We start from the raw sequence: 27717 nt of genomic DNA on the forward strand, positions 1-27717 counted from the left end.
CATCTAATTTTTCATTTGGAACTCTTAAAAATGCAACAAATTATGTGATCAGAATGTATCACATAAAGAATTTCAAAGTTTATAGTAGAAAACAGTATATATACATAAGTTATAAGTTTCAAATAAAGAATTTCACATAAAGAATTTCAAAGTTTATAGTAGAAAACAGTATATATACATAAGTTTTAAGTATAAGTTTCACAGAAATTTCATTAATTCAGACGTCAATAACTCAAACAATTCATTAATGCAGAATTTGTGATACTGAATCTGCAGACATCTGTCACCTACTAGTGAGTGACTTTTTGGTAAATCACAGTTTCAGTTTCTTTATCTATAGAAGAAAACAATACCTCTTAGGCTATGTGTTACTAGCAGGAGCTCAATAAATATCAGTTATATCTGAATTCAATTTAGACGGTACTAGCCACTGAAAATCAGTTTTAAAGGGCTCTTCCGTTATGCTCCTTCTCTTTACTACCAGCACACACTGTGTATGTATATATATCTTTATTATTCCACCTACTAAACTATAAGTTAGCTATCAATTTCAGTATCTCTACTCTGTAAACTCCTTTACAAGGAATGGTGCACTTTGGTCATTTCCCTTTTCTGAAGACCTAGCACAGTGCCCCTAAGACAATGAACCATCAAACAGAGTTGACCCTTAAACACTATGGGTTTAAACTGCACAGGTCCACTTACAGGCGAATTTTTTTCAATAGTAAATACTACAGTACTACAAGATGTGAGATTGGTTGAATCCTCAGATGCAGAACCATGGATATAGAAGGCCAACTGTAAGTTATATACAGATTTTCGACTGCACAAAGGGTTGGAACCCTTAATCCTCTCATTGCTCAAGGGTCAATTGTAGTCTTACCACCAAGTTCCAGAATGAGTGGCATCTGTCCTATTAAAATCTATTCATAAAAAGGTAAAACTGAATTTGCTAAATTAAAGACAGATCAAAATCAACAATATTTCATGTAACAATGTAAAAACTTTAATATTACATTTGTCTCCAATACAATATGAAAGGGGTGCCCACTTTAGCTAGGAAATCTACCAGGACTAGGCTGTCTGTTGAAAACCCAGCATCAAGTGGAAGACTGCATAGCCCCAACATAAGAAATACAGATTTGCAAAAAAAAAAAAAAAAGAAATACAGATTTGCAAAACTTTGATAAGCACTTTACACTTATTTGGCTACCATGTAAGAACAGAAATAATCATCTCTAAGATGGGAAAATGCTAATGAATAATCATTTCTAAAACTAGACTGGACACTTTTTGGTGCAGGGACAATACTACTCCACATTCTCCACCAGGTGTCCCGCACCCATCCACTTCTCTCCCTCCAAGGTACTGTCCTACTCCAAGCCACCATCATCTCCTGCTGGGACTGTTACAGTAGCCCCCCAACAGGTCTCCTGGCTTCCACACTGCTCCCACAGCCTTTCCCATCTTCCCAGGGGCCGTGACCTCACACGGAAATGCTCTTCCCTCAGATCTTTCTGGCCCCTCTTCATCCTTCAAATTTTGGCTTAAAAGGCATTTCTCGGGGAGATTTTCCTTGACCAGCCTAACTAAAATATCCTAACTACTCCCCAGTCACATCACCCATTTAATTTTTCCTTGTGGACTCACTTCTAGCTTATAAAAGGCATTCAACAACTATTTGTTAAATGAATTCTATCTCTACTCTCTGGCCATCACTTCCACTTTTCTGGTATTAAAGAGTGCAGGTGCTCTGGCAGCCTTACAACACCCTGCTTCAAGATGCACACACGGTTCAGGGGAAAAACAGGACGTTCCGCAAAAAACCAACTTGATGTTTATTCATCAGAAACAGTTCACGTTACATTTTCTATACCCTCAATTCGTTTTTGAGCAGAGCTGTGTCTGATCCACGTTTTTACAGTACATGTACATGCATTAGAGTCCCAAAACTTTTTTTTTGTCTCTCACTGCTGTGGCCTCTCCCGTTGTGAAGCACAGGATCCGGACGCGCAGGCCCAGCAGCCATGGCTCACGGGCCCAGCCGCTCCGCGGCATGTGGGATCCTCCCGGACCGGGGCACGAACCCGTGTCCCCTGCATCGGCAGGCGAACTCTCAACCACTGCGCCACCAGGGAAGCCCCCCAAAACGTTTAAACAACGTAGCTTTGTTGTTTGCAGTGCGACCTTGGGCCAACTTTTTTAATGTCTTTTTTCTTCAGTTTCCCCACCAGTGAAAAGGATAAGAAGTATTAGCCAACGCAGTCTATGGACAAAACCAAAAAAACAAAACAACAGAGGCATGGACGGTTGCTAAAATAACAGCAGCCAAACAAAGATGCACTATACCAGGTATGTAGTAACTGGGGGGAAAAGCTCAGTTTTTTAGGCCTAAGTCACTTGACAGTTCCTCTCCCGGGAAACAAAACGGCCTCCTCTCCAAGGGGACTGTCCTGCATTCCCCTGCAGAGGGAAGGTCACCACCCACAAGGCTGCACTCGGGCCAGCGCTCCCCAGGGCCTCCTGATTTCCTCCTCCTCTCTGCTCCGTCAGACCAGAGACGTTGGCTAACAATCCTCACCTGCCAGCTCTCGGGGGTTCCCGAGGAGGCGGGGTGGGACGCGGCGCCTATTCAAGGACAAGAGGAGAATGAGTCGGTTGGGCCAAAGAAAACAGTCTCGTCAATAACACACTCCGGGGACCAAGGCACCTCAGCCTTCTCACGCAAACACAACCTCACCTTCTCCCTGGAGCCGCCGAGGCTGCCCTGCAGAATTGTCTACACGTCGCCGATCCCTTCAGAGGCCGGGTTTCTTATTCAATATGGCGGCCTCGGGTATCTCAGTCAGTCGGGCCTGGAAGAACGGAAAGCCGGGAGGGACGAGAACCCCAATTCGACAATTTCGCGTTTAGATTGAGCTCGGCAACTTCCGTCAGCTTGACCGAGGGCCGGGTGGAGGGCGTAGCAGCCGGGAGGAAGCGGGGGCGGGATAAGGCGCCGGCTCGGACCCTAAGTTCCGCCGGAAGTAACCTGGCGGCCGACCCCGAGCGTCTTCCGTCATTTCCGGCGCTTCAAGGGTGGTTCCGGTAGTCTTCGTAAACCTTGGAAGTAGTAATTTAAGCAATGCCCATTTAATTAATTGATTTGCGAACACGAAGAAAGCTCGGCGGATAATTTGTGAGCCATAAATTAAAAGCCCTTGATTTTTACGTTGAGAAATCTTAATGTACTTTACTTTTAACCTTTAACCTGAGGCTGGGGGCATCGGAGAGAAACGCCTCCGTCTCTATATAAGGCATTTCCGTCCTCGTTGCGGGCCTTTTTCCCTCCTGGCGCTCGGCAGCGACTGTCTGCGCTTCTCTTTTACTCCGCTGCCGCCTAGTTCCCTGTGAGTCGTCGCCATGGGTTTTGGAGACCTGAAAAGCCCCGCAGGCCTCCAGGTGCTCAACGACTACTTGGCGGACAAGAGCTACATCGAAGGGTGAGCTGACGGGCTCGGGTCTGGGCAGGGCCGGGAGCAGTGGTGCCACGTGGCGTGGCCTCGGCTGCGGCTGGAGGAAAGGAAGCCCAACCCCAGGGCTTTCCCGCGGGAGGGGACTGCGAGGGGAGAAGTGCTAAAAATATGCTTTGTTTCGGCCTACTTGACTCCACCAGGTTTTTCCGCGTCTTTGCTTAGTTAACAAATGTAAACCTGTAGGTCCACGTTAGTGATTGCAATTTCTGAGGTCTAAGTGGTAGTTGTGTCTCAGGATAGCTCGGAGAACCAAATAAATGATCCCTGCTCCTAAGGAACTTATTTTTTACAGGAAACTAAAGCTGTTTAGGTAGCCCGGTAACAAGAGGGCGAATTTCCACTAATTAATTTGACGGTCGTAGCGTTTGTCGTTCGTTGGCTGGTGTTTGTGGTTTTTCTTTTAAAGGCGTGTGTGATTACTTTTGCATCGTTGGCAGGTATGTGCCGTCACAAGCAGATGTGGCAGTATTTGAAGCAGTCTCCGGCCCACCACCTGCTGACTTGTGTCATGCCCTACGTTGGTATAATCACATCAAATCTTACGAAAAGGAAAAGGCCAGGTAAAAGTATCTTTGTGTTTATCTGAAGAGTAGAATGCTTTCTAAGCTTAAACTCAGGGTTTTCACGAGACAAATTAGGGTTCAGGCTACTTTAGTTTTGTGGGGTGTAAGCTAAATTTTTCTGTGACTTTAGAAGGCCAAGAGGCTGAAATCCTCCATTTTTTCATGTAATAGGTAGAACATGACAATTTTGAAGAAAAAATTAGTCAATCTAAGAAATAGAAAACTTTATTCAAGCAACACTGAGAATTATAATCTGTGAAAAGCCCATCAGAAACCTCTGAAAACTGTTCTGTGCATATAAGTGTTTTTTTAAAAAAATTAATTTATTTGTGGCTGTGTTGGGGTCTTTGTTGTGGTGCACAGCCTTCTCATCGTTGGGCTCTAGGCGCGTGGGCTTCAGTAGTTGTGGCCCGTGGGCTCAGTAGTTGTGGCCCATGGGCTTAGTTGCTTCGCGGCATGTGGGATCTTCCCAGACCCTGGCTCGAACCCATGTCCCCTGCATTTACAGGCAGATTCTTATCCACTGCGCCACCAGGGAAGTCTCGGTCCATATAAGTTTTTGTTTTTTGGGGGGGGGAGTTTGGGGGTTGTGTTTTTTTTGGGGGGGGTATGTTTTTTTTTAACATCTTTATTGGAGTATAATTGCTTTACAATGGTGTGTTTCTGCCGTACAACAAAGTGAATCAGTTATACATATACATATGTTCCCATATCTCTTCCCTTTTGTGTCTCTCCCTCCTACCCTCCCTATCCCACCCCTCTAGGTGGTCACAAAGCACCGAGCTGATCTCCCTGTGCTATGCAAGCTGCTTCCCACTAGCTATCTGTTTTACATTTGGTAGGGTATACATGTCCATGCCACTCTCACTTCGAATATAAGGTTTTGAGACAAGGTTGTACATTAAATAATGTATTATTGATAGTTTATACAATCCAGATCTATAGGTGCAAAAAGAGTAGTGGGTCATGGTTCATCATGGCCCAAGATTCAGAAGGAATGTTATCTCCTCAGGAGGGCTGGTTAATGCAGATGCATGATACACAGTATAGAGGAGGGAGGTGGCCCAAACAGGCAAAGAAAATTTTTATGTTTAAATTTTTCTTGTCTTGCCACAAAATATGAATTTTAGTTCATCAACAACAGCAATTCAGCTTTTCCCCACACTGGCCTGCCAGTGTGCCTGACCCTGGCCTGGGGGACCCATCTCTGGGGTGAGGGGTGGCTCGTCCTTTCAGTCCTTTGCCATTCTTCTGAAACTGCTAACAAGGATGGAAGTTTGGTCAGGTAGACTCCAGTTCACTAAGAATGGAACTGAGCATACTTAATGAAATCTCTAACAGAAATACTCATTCTGAAAGTAAATCTTTGTGCAAATTGAATATAGTGTTTCACATGCTACTAATGTTTGTTGGGTGAGGAGCTAAACATATAAAAGCATTTACCTGGGAATGTTGAAGGATAAATTCTTGGTACAAAAGGGGTCTATTGATAGGTTGTAATGAAAACAAGTTCTCATGTATTGTTTGAAAAGGGACATCATACCGACCATATAGTAGCTAGCTGATTAAATTTTTTTCAAGCCTGCCAGGAGTGAAGAAAGCTTTGGGCAAGTATGGCCCTGCTAATGTGGAGGACACCACAGAAAGTGGAGCTACAGATAGTAAAGATGATGATGACATTGATCTCTTTGGATCTGATGATGAGGAGGTATGGCATAAGTTGACATTTGTGCATATCATTGTGCTTAAGCACAGGCTCTGTAGCCAAAGTGCCTGGGTTTGAATCCTGGCTTCACTTTATTTACCTGCCTTTTAAAAATTCTCACTGGCTACATGATGAATAAAATCAAATCACCATCTTTCGCCTGAGCTCATGATGGATTTGCTTTTTTCTGATAAAGCTGGTCTGCTTTAAGCTGAAGAACAACCAGCTTTGTGAAGTATATTAAATTTTTCCTTTACAGGAAAGTGAAGAAGCCAGGAGGCTAAGAGAAGAACGCCTTGCACAGTATGAGTCAAAGAAAGCCAAAAGTAGGTCATTTTATAATTTGTGTTTAACTTAATTGTTTTCATAGTAATGTGAATAATCTTTTTCAAAGACTGATCCCCAAAGTAATTTCCTTTCCTCCCCATTCGTTGAATACGTCAGTATTTCAAAACCTTCTGTTGAAGTGGAGCTTCAAAACTTCCACAGCTACTGGTCTGCAGCTGGTTTTATGGTAGCAGCTGTGGCATTCCTCTGTGGGAAAGAAACTGTTACACAACTAAACACCTCTTTCTCAGCAAAATAGAAAGTGGGCATATGTGTGACTAACACAAGGTGTATTTTCTATAGTTTTATATGGCTAAGGAGATAATCCATTTAGAAACAAATTAAGATTTGTTAAGTGTCTTGAAGTAGGGCAAAAATAATTATTTGAATAATTTTGTTTCTTGTACCCTTTTTTTAGAACCAGCACTTGTTGCCAAGTCTTCCATCTTATTAGATGTGAAACCTTGGGATGATGAGACAGATATGGCAAAACTAGAGGAGTGCGTCAGAAGCATTCAAGCAGATGGCTTAGTCTGGGGCTCTTGTGAGTTTAGTCTTTCTTTGCCTTTTGACACTGGCATCTGGAGTTTGCATACAGTTTCAACCTTTATCAGTCAACAGGACTTTTCTAACTAAGATTTTTCTTGATGCTCTTTTCAGCTAAACTAGTTCCGGTGGGGTATGGAATTAAAAAACTTCAAATACAGTGTGTAGTTGAAGACGATAAAGTTGGAACGGATATGCTGGAGGAGCAGATCACTGCTTTTGACGAGTATGTGCAATCTATGGACGTGGCTGCATTCAACAAGATCTAAAATCCATCGTGGATCAGTGATCTTAAATAAAAGCTTGAAAGACAGACACCCTTGGCTCTTGACTCCTAAATAAGAGGATGGTATTTATATTCCTTCCATTTTGAAGGAAGAAATTTAATGGATAGATAATTCATAAATAATATAAATTTGGGTCCGCATTGTCATTCGACATTTAGCCCAAAAAAGGAGGGAACTACCTGTTATAAATACTGTAACTATGCATAGATGTAGAGTAGACTTTATAAACAAATTAACAGAAGTGGACTCAGTACAACTTCTTTACCCATTAGTGATGTGCTCAGTGTGCGATGATACAACTTTTACTGCAGTATTTCAAGTGTTTATATTCGACTTGTTTTTTAAAAGAAATCGGGGAGGTAAACTTGACTGAAAATTTTGTAGTAAGAGGTTTTTTTGTTTGTTTGTTTGTTTTTGACCACGTCACGCGGCTTGCGGGACCTTAGTTCCCTGACCAGTGATCAAACCTGGGCCCAAGGCAGTGAAAGCAGCCAGTCCTAACCACTGGACCACCAGGGAACTCCCAAGAGGTTTTTTTGTTTGTTTGTTTTTAATTAATTTATTTTTGGCTGTGTTAGGTCTTCGTTGCTGCGCGAGGGCTTTTTCCAGTTGCGGCGAGTGGGGGCCACTCTTCATCGCGGTGCGCGGGCTCCTCACTATCACGGCCTCTCTTGTTGAGGAGCACGGGCTCTGGACGCGCAGGCTCAGTAGCTGTTGCTCACGGGCTTAGTTGCTCCGCGGCATGTGGGATCTTCCCGGACCAGGGCTCGAACCCGTGCCCCCTGCATTGGCAGGCAGATTCCCAACCACTGCGCCATCAGGGAAGCCCATCCCAAGAGTTTTGATTTTAGATAATTAGTCCCATATATAATGGTTCAAGACCTTGCCCTTTGCAAGGGGTTACAAAGTTACTTAATACCTGAGCTGGCTTTTCTCCATGTGAATGTTGGGAGTACCTTAAAGAATCGTGAGAGAGAGTCAAAAACAGGAAAGTGCTCAGGTTAATACACATAGCAAATAATGTCATTTGCCAGGTCATGAAACATTTGGAGATAAAAATTAAATTCCAGGGCTTCCCTGGTGGCGCAGTGGTTGAGAATCCGCCTGCTGATGCAGGAGACACGGGTTCGTGCCCTGGTCCGGGAAGATCCCACATGCCGCGGAGCAACTAAGCCCGTGAGCCATGGCCGCTGGGCCTGCGTGTCCGGAGCCTGTGCTCCGCAACGGGAGAGGCCACAACAGTGAGAGGCCCGCATACCGCAAAAAAAAAAAAAAAAAAAAAAAAAATTAAATTCCAGGACTAATTTATAGTTAGTAACCAGTGACTTACAGTGGCTGACAAAGTAATTTGTTGTGACCTAGCATCTTCAAGTTAGGGGTTACTTGTGACTAAAACAAAAAATCACATATTTACAAATCCCACCTAAAATTAATGTTAAGTTATGAGTTGGCATGTGCGATTTACTAAAGGACACCTAACCCAGGGGAGGGGAGGATTCCCAGAGTTTGTCGAGGCAGATGTTGCAAATTTAAGGGATGCCTACTGTACTGTTCAGGGAGAAGTTGTGTTGAGCATGTGATTTTGAGTAGTGTGTCCTGGGAGGGAGGCTCTATGGGTGACTGATCCCTTGGCTGCAGTTCATAAGCCTGGCTTGGGTGTGGAGGTGGGACATCTTAACCTGGGTTTTGTAAGTCTGATTGAGCCTGTTGGGGTGTGGAGACTTCAGTACTAAGGTGGCGCTGCAGCTCAGTGTACTCAGGATGGTGTGACTGTAGTCAGGTGAGAGTCCAGTATTGGAAACCGCTGCATCTTAACAGTTAATTTGGGATGTATCGAACAATTGAGTATATATTTTTTACAGTAGTAGTGTTCACAAAAGTAGAGCTTGGGAATTGTAGACCTCTAAAAAAATCTTCATTTTGTAGTCTCTCTGTAGGCCAAGGAGATCGAATGTTTGAGGTCCAGGTTTTCCTAGCTGAACCAGACGATGCTGTTTTCTTCCCTCTCGATCTGATTTTGTTTGTATGTCGCCAACCAACTTGAATGTGGGAAATTGTTTAAATTCTAAAGAAAATGTACTCAATTGGACATATATGTACTGATGAGTAAAATCACCTTCAACATATAGTCCAACAGACCCAGTCTAAAATCACTGGGGAAATTTTCAGATCGTCAGTATCGTTAGAGCCAGCAGAGGGCAGCACTTCATTTTCTGGAGAACAGGAGAGCCCGGGGATTCTGGAAATGCTGTGGAAAAGTAGAGGTGTAGTGAATAGCCAAAAATAATTCACAATCACTGACATGAGTAACAGCTTGATTGAGTACCAAATAGCTTGGCCAAAACATTAAGTATTAAAAATTATTAATGATAAAAATAACTGATTAAAAATGTGGTTAAAAGTTAAAAAATTTAAATAGTCAACAAACCACAGCTGTCTTGTGAATCTTAAAATAATGAATGATGAAGTATGTGACTTTAAGATCTTGACTTCATGGCCTTGAATAAAAAATGTTTAATGGTATCTTTTAATGTCTTTTTTAAAAAATTTTTTATTTTATTTTATTTTTTATTTTTGGCTGTGTTGGGTCTCTGTTGCTGTGCACGGGCTTTCTCTAGTTGCGGTGAGCTGGGGCTTCTCTTCGTTGCAGTGTGCGGACTTCTCATTGTCGCAGCTTCTCTTGTTGCAGAGCACGGGCTCTAGGCACGCAGGCTTCAGTAGTTGTGGCACGTGGGCTCAGTAGTTGTGGCTTGCAGGCTCTAGAGCTCAGGCTCAGTAGTTGTGGCGCATGGGCTTAGTTGTTCTACTGCATGTGGGATCTTCCCAGGCCAGGGCTTGAACCCATGTCCCTTGCATTGGCAGGTGGATTCTTAACCACTGTGCCACCAGGGAAGCCCCTTTTAATGTCATTTTAAAAGATAGATGATATATTAACATTCAAAATTCTAGAGGTTACACAGTGACGTCTCCCTTGTCCCCCGGGTCTCCCATTCACTTCCATAAAAGCAACCAATGTCACCAGTTTTTTAGGTCTTTCCAGAGCTAGTCTAAGCATATGTATAGGCTAATTGTAGCATATGACACAAACTTCTGCATCTTAAGTTTTGTCCCTAGAAATAGACTTGGATATCTTGGAGATTATATCTTGGATATTTTGTATCGGTACATAAAAGATTTCCTCATTTTTTTAACAGTTACAGAATCCATTGTCTCATATCTTACTGAACCAGTCTAGTTATTGGATCTTTAGTTTGCTTTCAGTTTTTTGCTATTATGAGCAATGCTCACATATTCATGTGAGCCAATATACTGAATGAACTGTTTTTGAACCAGTGGGTTCAGAAGGCACAGGTATACATAAAGAGATTTTTTTTTTTTTTTCTGTTTCTGGCTTTGGGATAAGAACCCACCTTTTTTTTGCATGCTCCATAAGTGATTACATGACCCTGAAACCTTGTTTCTTTTTCACATTCAGCCAATCTGCTAGTACAAGGACTGGGCACTGTGGGAATTCAAAACTGATTCATTTAATGTCACTATGTTCGATGCTATAAAAATACAAAAGGATTAAGAAAATAACCATAAGGGAGGTGGTTCAAACATACTTAAAACTGTTAAGAATAAAATAATTTTGTGATTAAACAAGTACAGTCATCCCTCAGTATCCGAGGGGGGATTGGTTCCAGGAACCACCCCCCAACCCTCAGGTACCAAAATCCCCAGATGCTCAAGCTCCTTATATAAAATGGTGTAGTATTTGCATATAACCTACTAATATCCTCCTGCATTAAATCATCTCTAGACTACTCATAATACCTAATACAATGTAAATGCTATGTAAATAGTTGCCAGCAGGCGACAAATTCAAGTTTTGCTTTTTTGCAACTTCGTGGACTTTTTTCAGATATTTTTAATTCGTGATTGGTTGAATCTGTGGGTGTACAACCTGCAGATAAGGAGGGCTGACAATAATCCAAAAGTCCAGAGGGTCAGGGAAGGCTAGAATTAAATAAAAGGTTTTTTTTAGAGGAGTTAGGACTTGAGCTGGAGGGACCTTAATCAGTAATTCGTTTAAGAAAAAAAAAATCCAGGATGGTGTAAAAGGCAGAATGATAAAGGCAAGAATGAGAACAGAAGTTTGGGAGGCAATTAGACCAGTCAGGCTGGATTTTGCAGTGTCAGTTTGGGATTAGATAGGGCCAGGTTGTAGAGGCATCTGGATTGTAGGCTGGCTCATTCTGTGAGGACAATGGGAAGCCTGGTTTCCAAGCCAGAGGATGACAAAAGCAGAGCAGAGGTGGAGGTGGGAGTGGGTGGGAGGCGTGGAGGGTGGTGAAATAGAGGAATTAAGAGGGACAAACTTCTGGTTATAAAATAAGTCACGGGGATATAATGTACAGCATAGGGAATATTGTCAGTAAAATTGTAATAACTGTGGTGACAAGTGATTACGAGACTCAACTGTAGTGATCAATTTTAGTCTTTATAGATGTCAAACCACTATGTTGTACGCCTGAAACTAATATAATATTGTATGTCAACTATATTTCAGTAAAAAAAAAAGAAAAAGGAAGAGCTCCAATCTGGAGATGATGTGGATAGAATCAGGGAAATAAGAGGACTGTTGTAATAAACAGAAAGGGCTAAATTATGGCATATGTGAAACATTTTATAAATTTAATATATTTACTTTAGAAAGTAATGGAGACTATAGCAGCATTGAAAAATGCTTGATTTTTCATTGACTGTTAACTATGAAAAGATCAACTTATGGACAAAGACACAGATACCAAAAGAGTTGCATTAGTGTTTTGGGATGTATGTATAATTTTTTTCCAAACAAATAGATTTGGCAATGGCAGTTATTGTCCTTACAACAAAAAAGGAAAAAAATGCATGCCTCACATACATCGTCTAATATGAACCCCATTATAAACCTGTGAGATAAAGGCAAACACTGTCATCAGCACTTACAGGTGAGGAGACAACTCTGAAAGATGCTTCCCCAGTTATCCACCTAGTAAGTGAGAGAGGAGGATCTCAAAACCAGGTTTTCATGGGCCAGATAATGAATTGGCAATAACGGGGAAAGTTCTTCATCCCTGCTTTCAGAAATTTGATTTTGTTTCATGTAACCCTTTCTTCATACCCTCAGTTAGGAAAAGTAAGAACATTAAAATCACATAAGTGTAAACCTAAAATGAAAATTGAGACAGTTAAACAGATATTCTCTCAATACATGCCCTGTATATTTTTTTTTTTTTTTTTTTTTGCAGTATGCGGGCCTCTCACTGTTGTGGCCTCTCCCGTTGCGGAGCACAGGCTCCGGACGCGCAGGCCTAGCGGCCATGGCTCATGGGCTTAGTTGCTCCACAGCATGTGGGATCTTCCCGGACCAGGGCACGAACCCGTGTCTCCTGCATCGGCAGGCGGATTCTCAACCACTGCGCCACCAGGGAAGCCCCATGCCCTGTATGGATGATACTAGTTGCATTTAGAAAATGTCCCAAATGGAAGTCTGTCATTTGAAATGTCATTGGCCTGACTAGCTTTTAGTAAAGTAAAAATCAAAGGAAACTGTCTGTAGACTTCTAAGTACGCATCGCCTAAAGAACTACTGCTTATATGTGAGAATATTGAAGAACTATGAATTACTATTCAAGCCTGATTCCAACCTGGGAATCTTCTGTCCTCACTTTGTCCCTATAAAATGGCATTAGTCTCTCTTTTCTTTTTTTTTTTTATTTTTTTTATTTTTTTTATTTTTATTTTTTATTTTTTTTGCAGTACGCGGGCCTCTCACTGCTGCGGCCTCTCCCGTTGCGGAGCACAGGCTCCGGACGCGCAGGCTCAGCGGCCATGGCTCACGGGCCCAGCCGCTCCGCGGCACGTGGGATCCTCCCGGACCGGGGCACGAACCTGTGTCCCCTGCATCGGCAGGCAGACTCCCAACCACTGCGCCACCAGGGAGGCCCTAGTCTCTCTTTTCTGAGCACAGCCTGTTTTCCAGCCTCTGAACATTTGCTCTTGCTATGCCACCTACCTGAAAGAGCCTTATTTCATCACCTGCCCTTGTTAAAATTATAGTCAGTCTTCAAGATGCACTTAAGTTACCTCTTTCAAGAAGTCTTTCAGTCTACTTTTTCCTGCCCCTTGCAGCCTCTCAGCCCATATCCTTTTATAGTATTTATAAACTGTAAATTTAAAAAAAAAAAGATTTAGAAAACATTTTATATATTTATTTGGTCATACCTCACGGCTTGTGGGATCTTAGTTCCCTGACCAGGGATTGAACCCAGGCCCTAGGCAGTGAGAGCACGGAGTCTTAACCACTGGACCACCAGGGAATTCCCAATAAACTTTATGAATTTTTAAATAAAATTTATAAATTTTGAAGTTCTTTATGTAAGTTCCCTTATTCCTCCTATGAGATTTTTACATTCATTCAAGAGGAAGAAGGAATCTAACATTTACTAGGTAATTACTATGTCAGAAGGTGCCAAGAGTTTCACCGAATAAGTATAATACCAGGTGATATTATATTAATAATAGGTATTTATAGGGCTAAGCACCACTTTTAGTGCTTTACCCGTGTCAATTCATTTCATTTTCATAATAACCCTATGTGGCGGTTACTACTATTGTGATCCCATTTTGCAGATGGGGGAAACTGAGGTCTAGAAATTTAGATTAATTTAGCCAAGGTCATAGAGCTAGGATATATTGGAGCCATAATGCAAAGCCAGATATCCTGCCTCTGGAGTCCCTGAAACTTGCCCACTGTTTCGAAGAGCTTCCTTCCATTGAGAGGGAGCCAAGTCTGTCTTGTTGGGTTTATGCCCCAGTCCCTGGGAGCCCTGAGATTCTTTATCCTCCTCTCTACTAGGCATTGAGCTTCCTTGCTTCCTCCTCAGATTGCCCCAGTGCCCTCCTCTCCTCCAGCCCTTCTGTCCTTTCAGTCACTCATCCTGCTATTAGGGGTCATTAGACCCCTGGAGAGCCCCACTATCCAGATTCCAGCTGCCAGGGGAGGAAGCTGGCTGGGGCGTCTCCAATGCTGGGTCCAAGCTTGGGTCCTATGCTACACTTTAGACCTTCCCTCAAGCTGAGAATAAAAAATTAACTCCTGTTTCTGCTGGAAAGTTCCTGCCCTGGTTGCTACTTTCTACTAGTAGATTCCTGTACGTCACATCCCCACTATCAACTATTTAAAAAGCCACTAAAACTGGAGTTCTTAGCCTAGGGTACAAGGATCCCCTGAAATTTTATTTAAAAGCATTTTTCTGGGGAAAGGACACATAACTTTCAATCGATTTTCAAATGAATTCAGAGTATTTATTAATTCTGACTTTTCACGTTATTATTTATTTATTTATTGGCCATGCTGCAAGCCTTGCGGTATCTTAGTTCCCCGACCAGGGATCGAACCCAGGCCCCTGGCACGGAAAGCTCAGAGTCCTAACCACTGGACCACCAGGGGATTCCCTCAAGTTTTCTTTTTCTATTCTAGAGCCAATGATACTTTTCAGGATCTCAAATATTTTCATAGGCCTCTGGAAAGCTCACAGGCCCTAGATACTGTGCCCGTAGCCCGGAGCGTGGGAAAAACGAACAGCTCTGTACGGATTCCTAACTCACAAAGCTTAGGAAGCACCGCCCTGAAATGTAACTTCCAGACCACCACCAGCTCTGTAATGTACTTTTGCCCCTGGTTGCTTAATCCCCTTCCTTCCTGCTCCTCAGCCTTCCTCTTTCTCCCCCAGCCTTGAGAGTCAGTGTCTCCCTTTGCCCAAACTAGGGATGAACCTACAGAATTCTCTTTTCTTTCTTGGATCCTCCAGCTTTTCTCCTGATCCTGGGAGCCTGTCCATTGAGGGTTGAGGGGGACACCAGAGAGGAATATCGCAAGCCCTGGTGGTGCAGGGGCGGGGTTCAAGGGTGCACAAAGGGCTGGAAACTCACAATGAGCCTTTCTCTCCTTGTCCCTTAACCCATACTGAGTATGGCCGAATCTTGGGAATGACAGAAATTTGGGATATGCTGAGCTATGCCACACATTTTTTTTCTTGGAATAATTTCCAAACGAGATCTGATTGTTGCATGGGGCTAACAGTAAAGAACAGAGCCAATAAATGATCTGATATTAGCATTTCTAAAAACTATGAGATGAAATAAAAAAGGATACCGATTCAAGGAATAACATAGCTCCCCTCACGACTTTCAAAATCAAACCGAGAAATTATAGAAAATTAAACGTTTTAAAAATTGCAGTAAATAGCAGAGTTTATATTCATAAAAGACAGGGTACAAACAGAGACGTGGAAAAGGAGCAGGATCTTTAGGAAACCCCAATGGCAAGGACATAGATTTCCAGTGTTTCTTGACCTGCACACTGGAGGCCATCTCTTTCCTCTGAACAGTCCACATTTGTCGTGGCTCTCTTACGGCACTTACTACTGTCTACCTTGTTTTAGGATTGTTTTTATGCAAGTTTAATCTCACCCCCTATAAGTACCTTATGCATCTTGGCATCCCTCACAGTATCTGTCTACCATGGTTCTGTATAACTCTTATTCATCTATTTGCTAAAGGCATAAATGAATAGAAGTCAAAATACTATTAGTCTTAAATGTAACAGATTTGCACCATGAAGAAGTCACTGACTTAAAGGTATACTTTATTGATCTTATAAATATAGGAATAGAAGGTAGAAATATATCAATACGTCATACATGCTTTATTTTCCTGAAATCATTCTGATATTGAGCTGGCCTATCTACTATCTGGATGTCAGTGTTTCATGTTTATAGCAATCTTATTTGCATATATACATACTCAGAATTTTCCCAAAACATTAACGTTTATAATGATATCATGGGGGGTTAAAGATGGGCATATATCCCCATTGAGAGGTAGGGTGTATGTCCCCTCCCTTTGAATCTGAGCTGGCCAGTGACTGCTTTGGTCAATAGAGTACAGTGGAAGTGATACTGTGCCCGTGTCGGGCATAGCCTTTAAGAGGAGTAGAAATTTCTACCCTGGTCTCTTAGAGCCCTACATTGCCATATAAGTCTGGCTAACCCTGAGGTGCCATGCTGGAATACCTGTGTGAAGAAAGGAGAGGAGAAGATAGAGGAGAAGAAGGGAGGAGGGAAGGGGAGGAGAGAGAGGGGAAGGAGAAGGAAGGGAAGGGGATGGGGAGAAGGGAGGAGAGCTGCTCAGCCAGTCCCCAGCTGTTTTAAACCTCAGCCAGTTGGGTCATCCTGGTCCAGCAGAGGCTCTGGATATTGCGAAGCAGAGAGGTGAACCTCCCTTCTGTGCCTTGTTTAAATTGCTGACCCTCACAATTGTGAGATGTAATAATAATAATAATAATAGTAAATTGTTATTTTAAGCGACTAGATTTTGGGACAGTTTTAACCTACTATAACCAACTATTACTTTAATTCATAAATGCAATATACAGATTACATGAAATAAAGAAATTAAGTACATATGTTGTATTTGAAGACTAGGTCTAATAGGTTACTTGTGCAAAATTAAAGTGAGCTTAAGCACACATTTTTATATTTTTGAAATTAGTCATATATTTAATATTAAGATTGAGAACTTTTAAAAAGTTATTAAAATTGAAAAAATAGTGTTAATTAATCCACTATAGTATAATTAGCAAGAATAACACAGAAAATTTAAGTTGCTGAAAAAAAAACCCCGAAGATCTTTCTTATGTTTTATATCAATAGAAAAATATGATGCCAGTAAAATGATGAAAAACAATAAAAAGATGCAGTCAGCTCTATGTCTTGGACCCAAATAATCCGAACGCATCTGTCAGGGGACCCACACAAAAGCCATATACTGATTTGTGGAAGAGCAAGAATTCACTGGGCTGTTTCCAGGAGACACAGATTCTTGGTTTCAGAGTTCCCGAGCTGTTCGCTCACTGTGCCAGAACAGCTCACTTCCCACAGCGTATATTTTAGTATCTCAGCAACTGAGGCCCGAAAGCGTGCTTGGAACTTCTTACTAATTAGGACATAAAGGATGGGGTTCAAGCAACTGTTGAGGAATGCCAAGCCAGTGGAGAGGGGGATTCCGGCCTGCAGCACCTGGTGGAAATAGCTATTGTGGTGAATCGTGAGCTCCCAAATGCTAAACAGGTGATAAGGAGTCCAGCACATCAAAAAGGCAATGACCACAGCCAGGATGGTCCAGAAGTGCTTACTGGAGATCAGGATGCTTCGCTTTTTCACCTTGAAGATGAGGCACAAGTAGCAAATGCTCATTGTTAGAAGAGGGAAGAGGTACCCAACAATAACTTTCACCCAGGTCAGAATATGATGCCTCACCAATGTGAGGTCAGGATCACGCTCGTGGAAGTTGTTATAGCAAAGAGTGTGGTTATTGAGCTCCAGAGTGTCCCGGAAAAACAGGGCTGGACCACCCATTAGTGAAGCCAAAAGCCAAACAACTATAATAACAATCAGAGAGTTCCTTAGGGTCCGGTACCGATGAGATAAGACAGGGTGGATCAAGTAGATATAGCGGTCCAGGCTTATCACCGTCAGGAAGAAAACACTGGCAAACATGTTCAACTGGGCAATGAAGGAATTGGCCTTGCACAACCAGATGCCAAAGGGCCAGTGGAAATTCATGGCCACGTAGGAGATGTACAGGGGCAAGAAGAGAAGAAAAATGAAATCTGCGATGGCTAGATTGAGGAACCAGAGAGTGGTGACTGTCTTCTTCCACTTGAATCCCGTAAACCAAATGACAAGGGCATTTCCTGGAATGCCCAGAACAAATGCCAAACAGTATAACAGGAGGGAGACCCAGTGAACGACTCCTAGGTGTGCTTTCTCTTCCAAATCAGTCTCTGGGGAGTAATATTCCAGGGCATAGGAGTAGTTCTCAAAGTCTTCAAATAGTGTTTCCTCTAGATCTTCCATAACCTTGCTAAATGCAGAATGAAGAAATCTCTGGAAGCAATTTAAAAAGAAAGAAAACAATTTTTAAAAGGACACATGTTTAGTGAATGATACGGAACATAAGGATACAAATATTTTCTCTTAATAGACACTAATAACAATTTAGGACCAAAGGGGGATGTAACCACAGAAGTAGAGATTTTTTAAATGAGAGGAAGCTGTGAAAAAAATACTTATTTGAAATATTTGGCAAAATGTTTCCTAGAAAAAAGTACTCTTCCAAAATGGACACAAGCAGAACCAAAACCTGAACAGACTTACAACCATTAAAGAAATACATAGTTAAAAAAATGTTTTTCATCTTATGAACTAGAAATAGTATATTTCTTGGTAGGACTTGTGATTAACACTCCAGGTGTCCAAGTCTCAGTGGACCTAAGTTTTGCTATAGTTATTCTCAAAGCTGTGAGAGTTTATTTTTGTAAAGTATTCAGTAAGTGCTAAATTGAAATGATTGACTGTATAGGTACAATTCCTATGTTCATAATGCTTGTAGGGCTGACTAGAGAGAATCTAACATTCAACAAATATTTATTAAGTTCTTACCAGGCATTATTATTTTATGGAAGATGCAAAAGAAAACAGATGAATACTTATGTGGTGATGACTTCAAAATCCTTATTTGTACCCTGACTTCTTAAGATCTAGACAGAGTTCCAGTTGCTTCTTTGGCTCATGTCACAGGCAAAGCACTGGAGATTTTTTTTTTTTTTTTTTTTTTTTTTTTTGTGGTACGCGGGCCTCTCACTGCTGCTGCCTCTCCCGTTGCGGAGCACAGGCTCCGGACGCGCAGGCTCAGCGGCCATGGCTCACGGGCCCAGCCGCTCCGCGGCATGTGGGATCCTCCCGGACCAGGGCACGAACCCACGTGCCCTGCATCGGCAGGCGGACTCCCAACCACTGCGCCACCAGGGAAGCCCAGCACTGGAGATTTTGACCCACTGTTTTGCACCCATGGATGTTTTGATTCTAGGTTTATAAATTCAAATATGTTCATCAGAATTATATCAATATGGAAGGCTTTTCAACTACAAGATACATTTTGGAATGAACTTGACTGTGACCACTTAATTTCTATATTAATTTCCTATAGAGTGCAGTTAAGCTTTATTTAAATTTTTTATTTTCCTGAAATTTCTTTGTTTTGAATTAATTCAAAGTAATTCTTCTTTTCTACATTACAACAAAAATATGATTTATAAATCAGTTTTATTTTGTTTATTTTTATTTTTTAACATCTTTATTGGAGTATAATTGCTTTACAATGGTGTGTTAGTTGCTGCTGTATAACAAAGTGAAGCAGCTATATGTATACATATATCCCCATATCCCCTCCGTCTTGCATCTTCCCCCCACACTCCCTATCTCACCCCATTTTGTTTATTTTTATCCATACCAAATGTTATCTATTATTATTTCATGCAAAGTATGTTTTCTTTTGTGGCCTCCCCCCCCCTCCATCAAGTCCGGTTTCCTGCGTTAAGAAGACTTGAATGTCAATTTTTCAACCAAATAAGTTTACTGGGTGTAAATATAGCTTCATCAATTTATTCTGTGTTATTTCTATCTGTAGTATTCAAAATCAAGTAGAAAAAAGACTAATAGTTATGTTCATTTCATGGAGCTATAATCATTAATGGGGCAAATATGTAAGATTTGAGATTATAGTAGGGTTCGAACCAAGCGGTCAAAACATCTTGTGTTGCTCACAGCCAGCTCAGACTCAATCTGACTAACACTAAATTCATCATCCTACCTAAAATCATTTGAGAAATCTAGCAGAGCATAGTTAAAAACAAAAGCACTTGGGCTTCCCTGGTGGCGCAGTGGTTGGGAGTCCGCCTGCCGATGCAGGGGACACGGGTTCGTGCCCCGGTCCGGGAAGAGCCCACATGCCGCAGAGCGGCTGGGCCCGTGAGCCATGGCCGCTGAGCCTGCGCGTCCGGAGCCTGTGCTCCGCAACGGAAGAGGCCACAACAGTGAGAGGCCCACGTACAGGAAAAAAAAAAAAAAAAAAAGCACTTCATTAGCATCCTCCCAACCCCAGACCCAGCTAACTTCTCTTTATTTTTCAACATTCAGCTCAAATGCCACCTTTTCTTGGAAACATTTTCTGACATTACCTTCCCCCAGATAATTGTAATACATAATAACAACAATTATTACACACAATAGTCAATGCTATTGGGATTTTACTAGATATCAGGCATGTATGATCTAATTTGACCACTGAAAGAATCATATAACGTGGATAAGTACTATTATTATTTCCATCTCCAAGAAAAAATACTGAAGCTTCAAGAAGCTTAGTGACTTTCCCAGTTTCACGCAACCTATAATTGGAGAGTCAAGATCTAAATTCAAATCTGTTGAACCTAGATCCTGGGCTCTTAACCACTATGACATTCCCCTCTTCTGCCATACTTCTCTTATTGTACTTAATACACTATACTGTCATTGATGTCTCTTTAATTCCTGCCCTACCAAACTGTGAACTCCTTGAGAATGACTGTCATCTCTATAACCCACAGTGCCTAGTACAGGTCTTAACATCTCACAGGTGCTAAACATGTGCTCAGTAAATAATTGGCTCTGCTATAAAGCCTGTTCAGAACCAAATGTAATTTTTTTTTTTTTTTTTGCAATATGCGGGCCTCTCACTGTTGTGGCCTCTCCTGTTGCGGAGCACAGGCTCCGGACGCGCAGGCTCAGCGGCCATGGCTCACGGGCCCAGCTGCTCCGCGGCACGTGGGATCTTCCTGGACCGGGGCACGAACCTGTGTCCCCTGCATCGGCAGGCAGACTCTTAACCACTGCGCCACCAGGGAAGCCCCCAAATGTAATTTTATAGCCTCAGGTGAGAGTTTGTGAGTTCACCCCTAAGTCACTCTCATTGCCAGAATCTCTCTGGCCTTGACCCACAGTTCTATCCTCAAGATCTAGACTTGATCCTTGTCACTGAGTCCTTTCCTTCATGTGTCCAAGACTGGCTTCTTTCTGACTGCCCTTTTGTTTCAGGTCTGGGACCTTACTCTGCCCTCTTCACTCCTTCTGGTAGCTGAACCCCCTCTGTGTCAAATCCTTTCCAGCCTAACCTCCAACTTCCTTTCTTGGTTTTCTGCCTGTATACTAAGACATCCTTACCTTCCTGGTGCCTATGACCTATTCTTTTAGGCTATGAGCAATTCTGAAGTCAAATGGCCCTAAATCACCTTACAAAACCCTAAGCAGTGAGTGGATGGAACTTGATTCCCCAAACATAGAAAAGCCAGTGGAGGATTTCTGATTACACAAAACCACTATCCTCAGCAAGTCAGGAGCTTTTGCAAAGTCATTGCTGACTGTGCTGGGCCAGAATCGCAGGGCCTGCTGAAGGATACCAACCACCCCTCATCCCATTTCTCTTGGGGCAGGGGGAGGTACCTTGAAGATGAGTGATTTTTCCGAACAGAATCCCTTCAAACAGAGACCCTTATTCCAGAAAGCAGATGAGTAGGTTAGATGCCATGACCAGTTCAGGCTTGGAGAAAGATCTTCAAGAGGAGCTGAATACTGTGTGGAGAAAAGGGAACCCTCTTGCACTGTTGGTGGGAGTGTAAATTGATACAGTCACTATGGAGAACAGCAAGGAGGTTCCTTAAAAAACTAAAAATAGAACTGGCATATGACCCAGCAATCCCACTACTGGGCATATACCCAGAGAAAACCATAATTCAAAAAGACACATGCACCCCAGTGTTCACTGCAGCACTATTTACAATAGCCAGGTCATGGAAGCAACCTAAATGCCCATCAACAGAAGAATGGATAAAGAAGATGTGGTACATATGTACAATGGAATATTACTCAGCCATAAAAAGGAACAAAGTTGGGTCATTCGTAGAGACATGGATGGACTTAGAGACTGTCATACAGAGTGAAGTAAGTCAGAAAGAGAAAAACAAATATCGTGTATTAACACATATATGTGGAATCTAGAAAAATGGTACAGATGAACTGGTTTGCAGGGCAGAAATAGAGACACAAGTAGAGAACAAACATATGGACGCCAAGGGGTCATGGGGGTGGGGGTGGTGGGATGAACTGGGAGATTGGGATTGACATGTACACACTAATGTGTATAAAATGGATAACTAATGAGAACTGGTGTCTAATAAAATAAAATAAAATTCAAAAAAAAATTACAATAAATGCAGCTTTTTACAGCATTATACAAAAAAAAAAAAAAAAAGAGCTGAATACTGCCCAGCTGAATCCTTCGCAACAGATATAAGCTAGGAATTCCCCTCGAACTTGAGTAGATGTTTTTGTGTGCTGGTGATGGGGAGGGGAGGGGTGGGATGGAGAAAAGTGAGAAGTAAGGCAGAATTCAGCAACTATCCTACCAAGTCCTTGGCTAGACACAGTTAACCCTTGAGGGCATATTCTTGCTTAATTATTGTACCCTGTTTGTATATTGTTTTATAGTTTATAGGCACCTCCATATAGAATTTCCAAACCTTACTTAGACCTACCCGAATATCTAGAGACTAACTAACTGTATTAGTTTCCCAGCACTACTGTAACAAAGTACTCTAAACTGGATAGCTTAAAATAACAAAGTTATTGTTTCAAAGTCTGGAGAAAACTGAAATCAGAGTGTAGGCAGGGTTGTTTCCTTCTGAGGGCTATCAGTGAGAATTTGTTCCATGCTTCTTGTCTAGATTCCAGTGGTTTGTTGGCCAACTTTGGCAGTTCTTGGCTTGTACATGCAACAAGATGTTTTGACCTCTTCGTTCTATGCCAGAGTCTCAGGCCTTCCCCTACCCTCTTTCTCTTCTTCTCATTGGCTGAATGAGGATGCAGTGATGACCCATCATGTAGCAGGTGGATAAGGAAAACATGATTGTTCACAAGCTAGAAGCTTGGGTCCCTGGATGACCTCATGGAGCAGAGCTGTCCTACTTCTCTGAACCACCTCCCTCTGGATTACTAAGTGAGAAAATATTTCCCCCACTATTCTTTTAAAGCAGCTGAACCTGTATCCTAACTAATAGAGCTTCTCTAGGCCTTGACTTTAAGCACTGTGGTAGAGACTTGTCAGTGCTCACCTCCTGTGAAAGATGTTATAAGAAACCCTTGAGGTGGGAACTATTCCTAACAATTGTCATGGCTTCTGGAAGAAAGAGAGGGGAGCTTCCCTTAGGGAGAGCAGAAAGAGGAAAAAGCTGGCTTTGTAAGGAGGATCTCTTTTACCCCAGCAATGGTCAGGGAGCCATTTAACGATCATCCTTTTTAGCCATCAAAAGAGAATGTGAGAGAGTTTTTGCAATTGATTCAATTGATTATGGTGGGCTGGTAAGACTCCTGCTTTGTAAGGAAATGAGGGACAGATCTAGAGTTGTAATAGACCTATGTTATTTGGGCAGAGTTAAACAACCTCTGCCCTTTATTTCATAATTTAAATGTCCCAAGGGCGGGTAACTTTAATGGATGCAACAGTCCAAGTTGGGGAGACAATGGGATTTGGGTAAACCAAAGAGCAGTGGACTTGCTTTCAGTGGAGAGCAGCTACTCAGTTCCAGCCAACTGCTTCCATGTGGGAAATGAGGGCTTAGTGTTGCCAGAGTTTTTTTTTGTTTGTTTGTTTGTTTGTTTGTTTTTTCAGAGTTTTTGACAAATGGTTGAATATCTGTATTTTTAATGTGAAAAGTTTCCAACTCCTAAACTACTGTTTTAAAACAAAATAGTTGTGGGCTGCATCCAGCCCAGCTATAAATTTGTGACCTCTGGGGAAGGCAAACTCTTTGAAGACTCTGAGCTTTTCAAAGGTATAGGAGGAGGCTATACATTAAATAAGACAGGAACAAAAGGACAAACGTGTGATTGTTCTTGTATGCATAACTATTCGGGTTCATAGAGACAAAAAGTAGAATGGTTGTTGCTAGGGACTAGAGGAAGAATGGAAATGGGGATTTATTGGTTTTTTTTTTTTATTTTTTGCGGTACGCGGGCCTCATTGTTGTGGCCTCTCCCGTTGTGGAGCACAGGCTCCGGACGCGCAGGCTCAGCGGCCATGGCTCACGGGCCCAGCCGTTCCGCGGCATGTGGGATCTTCCCAGACCGGGCACGAACCCATGTCCCCTGCATCGGCAGGCGGACTCCCAACCACTGCGCCACCAGGGAAGCCCCGGGATTTATTGTTTAATGGGTACAGAGTTTCAGTTGGAGAAGGTGAAAAAGTTCTGGAGATGGATAATGGTGATGGTTGTACAATGATGTGAACGTATTTAATGCTACAGAAGTGTACACTTAAAATGGTTAACATGTAAATTTTGTGTTACATATATTTTCCCACAGTAAAAAAAGAAAAGAAAAAAAGAAGAAATTCAGAGAAGGCTTTCTGGAAGAAGTGATCTCTGTCTTGTCTTATAATTAAAGAACTGGATAAACAACACACACATATATTAGTTTTTATCTTCTGTGTATCAACATAGTAAATGTTCATTGTAGAGAAGTTAGAAAAGTATAAAGTATAGAAGGAGAAAATAAAAATTGACTTCCATAATCTCAAAAAACAAATAAATAAATAAAAATAAAAATAAAGTGGAAATAGAAACTCTTGAGTTGGCCTCTGAGAATGACTTGCCTCTTTGTCCCAGCAAGGCAACCATAAGATTTAATGCTACTCGGGGCCTCTCCGTAGATCCTCATTTTAACCTTCTCCAAATTGATATAAGAGATTGACTATAAGAGTTGAGGCAACCCTTTTTTTCTCCAGGAAAAAAAGATGCTATGTACAAGTTCCTAACCTTACTGGGTTTCTGTTAGAGTTACTAAGGAGGACCATGGTAAGAAAGGCAAAGAAATGGATCAGAACCTAGAACCAGAGCTATTCCTTGGAGCTGTAACAAAGCTGGTTCTCGAGAGCAATGGTGAGTAAACTCCCTGATAAATGATCCTCATCCTGTTTTCTGCCACCTCTCGTTAGATCCCTATGTCCCCGCCTCATCATTGCTCTAAGTCCCACAACTTGAGCCTTTCAACTCCTACCTGTAAGCTCTGCTGTGCCCCAAACTTGAACTCAAATATGTTCCTTGTTCAAAGTGTAACTTGGCAGTCATCCTGATCCATGGTTCTCTTTCTACTTCATTCTCTGATTTGGGTGACTGGGTTATTGCCTTGTTCCTAGTCCTTGCTCCCAGGTTCCAGTTTTGGATTGCTATACCTTAGGTCCTCTGGAGAACACTGACCTCTGTTACCACATTTCCGCGACTCTGCTCCTTTGCTGTCTGGGAGGATCCATGCTTCTCTTCTACATTGGTTAGACTACTGACTTACCGCCCCGGGGAGGCCTTGCTCTGCCACTAATTCTCATCCCTTATTACCACCAACATCTGTACCAGCGGTACTCAACCAGGGACAATTTTGTCTGCCAGGGGATATTTGACAATGTCTAGAGACATTGTTGATTGTCACAGCAGGGGATGGAGGATGAGGGGGGAAATGCTACTGGTATCTAGTGAGTAGGGGCCAGGGATGCTGCTAAGCACCCTGTAATAGACGGCTCCCCACAACAAAGAATTATCTTGCCCCAAAAGGCAAGGACGCCAAAGTTAAGAAACCCTGATCTACACACACTGAGCTCACTCTGAACTCCTTTCTTCTATCTCTTGCTGCTGAATCTGCTCTTTTCACGTGGGCACCTTCATCTTGGAGTCCTGGCTTGGCCTGGTCTGCTCTATCCCACTACCAACCAACTGTGTTTTATAGAGGTTGCAAACTGTTAGTGTGTGTGTCTGTGTGAAAAAGTGTTAAAGATGTTTGGTGTAGATGCTAATATTAAACATTAATAGACTTCACAAAAATATTGCAGTTTTTAGCTTCTTTTGATAATTTGTATCATCTGGTAATAATGGGCCTGTATCTTCTGTAGCAGCATTTGCATTCCTCTCCAGACAAGGTATGTACTCTGACTCGTCATGGTCACCACCACTTCCAAATCACTCATTTATGACACTTTCCAGGAGACTGTCAGTACTTGAATTTGAAGTCTTTGCTAACACTCTACCTTGTATATAGTAAGAAATAAAATTATTGGGCTTCCCTGGTGGCGCAGTGGTTAAGAATCCACCTGCCAATGCAGGGGACGCGGGTTCAAGCCCTGGTCTGGGAAGATCCCACGTGCTGCGGAGTAACTAAGCCCATGCGCCACAACTACTGAGCCTGTGCTCTAGAGCCCACAAGCCACAACTACTGAAGCCCGCATGCCTAGAGCCTGTGCTCTGCAACAAGAGAAGCCACTGCAATGAGAGGCCTGCACACTGCAAAGAAGAGTAGCCCCCGCTCGCCACAACTAGAGAAAGCCCACGCAGCAATGAAGACCCAACGCAGCCAAAAATAAATAAAATAAATAAATTTATTTTAAAAAGAAATAAAATTATTGAAAACTATACACATATGAGGGTGCAAATGAAGTGTGTGATAATGCAATCTCAAGATAATATCTGCAATCTCAAAGTAAAAATGTGGTCTGCAAAGAAAGGTTACTGCCTTGGGCATTTCTGCCAATTTAAATTTAAGGGCCTACATTTAAGAACATGTATTTTTAAACTTTTAAAAACTGATGTTCTGCTGTATCATCCATCATGATGTGTTACACTGATCTGTTTATTCTTAATGAGATAAGAGAGAAAGAGCAAAAAGAGGTGCAGAAAGAAAATATGGGGAAATTTGCCCTCAGTTTCACCATGTGGCTATATATATACATACACAGGTACATACATATGCATATATGTACATATATATATATATATATATATATATATATATACTCTACTTTTTTCATATTTTATTTTTTGATTTGTTTTTTTATACAGCAGGTTCTTATTAGTTATCCATTTTATACATATTAGTATATAAATGTCAATCCCAATCTCCCAGAGACGCAGAGGTGAAACTAGAGGGATGTCTGGGCGATAGAAAAAAGCCTTGCTAGGCAGTAACCAGACATGAAGACAGGTAGCAGGCGGACTTAGGTCTTTAAATCCAGGTTTAAAGGAAACACTGTCATGTATTAAATAGGAAGAGTCAAACTGTCTTGGCTGGCAGTGACTTTCCATTGAGATGTCATATATTTTTCTCAGTTTAGAAGAGCACAGTAGCAATGCCAGGATGAGGCTTTAGACTTGACTGAAAAGAGGAAATAGCTACTGTATTTGTCTTAAACCATATGTGTTGCTGAAAGGCAAATAAATACTTCTGACTGAAATAAAGACTAATAAAGATCTACATGATCTTAAATCTTTTGAGTAGCCACTGAAGTGAGTGCCAAGCTGCATTGTGGACATGAATATAAACAGGTCCACCCAAGCCCATTAGAAATCTGTGAAAAATGCTTGGTGTGGAGCAAAGTTCAGAGAAGCATCCCTCAAGTTTGTGGTTTGGTTTCCACAGAATTTGAAGAGGCATATTTACTACAGGGATTCAGCTACTGTGAGGAACCACGTTATCACATTCCTGGGTTACATTTACTTCGATACTCAAGTGACAAATATCTAGTTCTGGAGCACAGAACTGTTTATTGAATTAAACAAACTGGTTTCTTATCTATGCAGATTTAATAGATGGTAAAGCTGAAACTCTTTTCTGAATAAATAGATTTCACTACAAAGAGTTCTGGCAGAAAGAATAGTGATAAACAGTCTATAAAATCCAGATGATTTGGGGAAAGGACGTCTGGTAGAAATGTGTATCATTAAACTTTTAAATGTGGTTTTAAATGAGGCTTGGCTGTACAGGGAAACA

The 27717-nt window shown here is 41.9% G+C and overlaps 3 protein-coding genes and 2 non-coding genes across 20 annotated transcripts in view; 3 read left to right on the forward strand and 2 right to left on the reverse strand.

Moving 5' to 3' along the window:
* NDUFS1 (NADH:ubiquinone oxidoreductase core subunit S1) overlaps window positions 1–3028 on the reverse strand; it is a 35660-nt gene extending 32632 nt beyond the window's left edge. The window contains exon 1 of one of the 4 annotated variants that reach the window (XM_067026654.1): window positions 2741–2975. The gene's annotated coding sequence lies outside the window, so the exon portion shown is untranslated. Of the gene's footprint in view, window positions 1–2740 lie in introns of all 4 variants that reach the window. The other 3 variants (XM_067026655.1, XM_059054049.2, XM_067026656.1) reach the window with 3 other exon arrangements.
* On the forward strand, window positions 2025–6969 carry EEF1B2 (eukaryotic translation elongation factor 1 beta 2). The gene is made up of 6 exons (XM_059054053.2): window positions 2025–3482; window positions 3953–4075; window positions 5660–5786; window positions 6043–6109; window positions 6529–6654; window positions 6771–6969. Exons 1-6 carry the CDS (start codon window positions 3403–3405, stop codon window positions 6923–6925), a joined length of 678 nt encoding a protein of 225 aa, XP_058910036.1. The 5' UTR covers window positions 2025–3402; the 3' UTR covers window positions 6926–6969.
* Window positions 5904–5982, forward strand: LOC131751701 (small nucleolar RNA SNORD51). The gene has a single exon (XR_009334268.1). It is a non-coding gene; the product is annotated as a small nucleolar RNA SNORD51 (small nucleolar RNA).
* On the forward strand, window positions 6265–6397 carry LOC131751707 (small nucleolar RNA SNORA41). The gene has a single exon (XR_009334273.1). It is a non-coding gene; the product is annotated as a small nucleolar RNA SNORA41 (small nucleolar RNA).
* Window positions 6970–8737: 1768 nt separating the features above from the next.
* CMKLR2 (chemerin chemokine-like receptor 2) overlaps window positions 8738–27717 on the reverse strand; it is an 85210-nt gene continuing 66230 nt past the window's right edge. For 8 of the 13 annotated variants that reach the window (XM_067026658.1, XM_067026664.1, XM_067026657.1 and 5 more), the window contains one exon: window positions 15209–17922. In XM_067026658.1, coding sequence (XP_066882759.1) covers window positions 16825–17892 — 1068 coding nt within the window. In that variant the 5' untranslated portion in view covers window positions 17893–17922 and the 3' untranslated portion in view covers window positions 15209–16824. Of the gene's footprint in view, window positions 9192–15208; window positions 17923–21354; window positions 21513–27717 lie in introns of those variants that run through there. The other 5 variants (XM_067026662.1, XM_067026665.1, XM_067026669.1 and 2 more) reach the window with 2 other exon arrangements.

The sequence above is a fragment of the Kogia breviceps genome, chromosome 2 (assembly GCF_026419965.1).
Source record: "Kogia breviceps isolate mKogBre1 chromosome 2, mKogBre1 haplotype 1, whole genome shotgun sequence".
Lineage (NCBI taxonomy): Eukaryota > Metazoa > Chordata > Mammalia > Artiodactyla > Physeteridae > Kogia > Kogia breviceps.

Excerpts from the sequence above, each read along its gene's own strand:
- EEF1B2 (XM_059054053.2), top strand. The coding sequence starts at position 3,403 with ATGGGTTTTGGAGACCTGAAAAGCCCCGCAGGCCTCCAGGTGCTCAAC. Across the intron at positions 6,110-6,528 it reads TGAGTCAAAGAAAGCCAAAA|AACCAGCACTTGTTGCCAAG; the intron begins GTAGGTCATTTT and ends CCCTTTTTTTAG. Across the intron at positions 6,655-6,770 it reads TGGCTTAGTCTGGGGCTCTT|CTAAACTAGTTCCGGTGGGG; the intron begins GTGAGTTTAGTC and ends TGCTCTTTTCAG.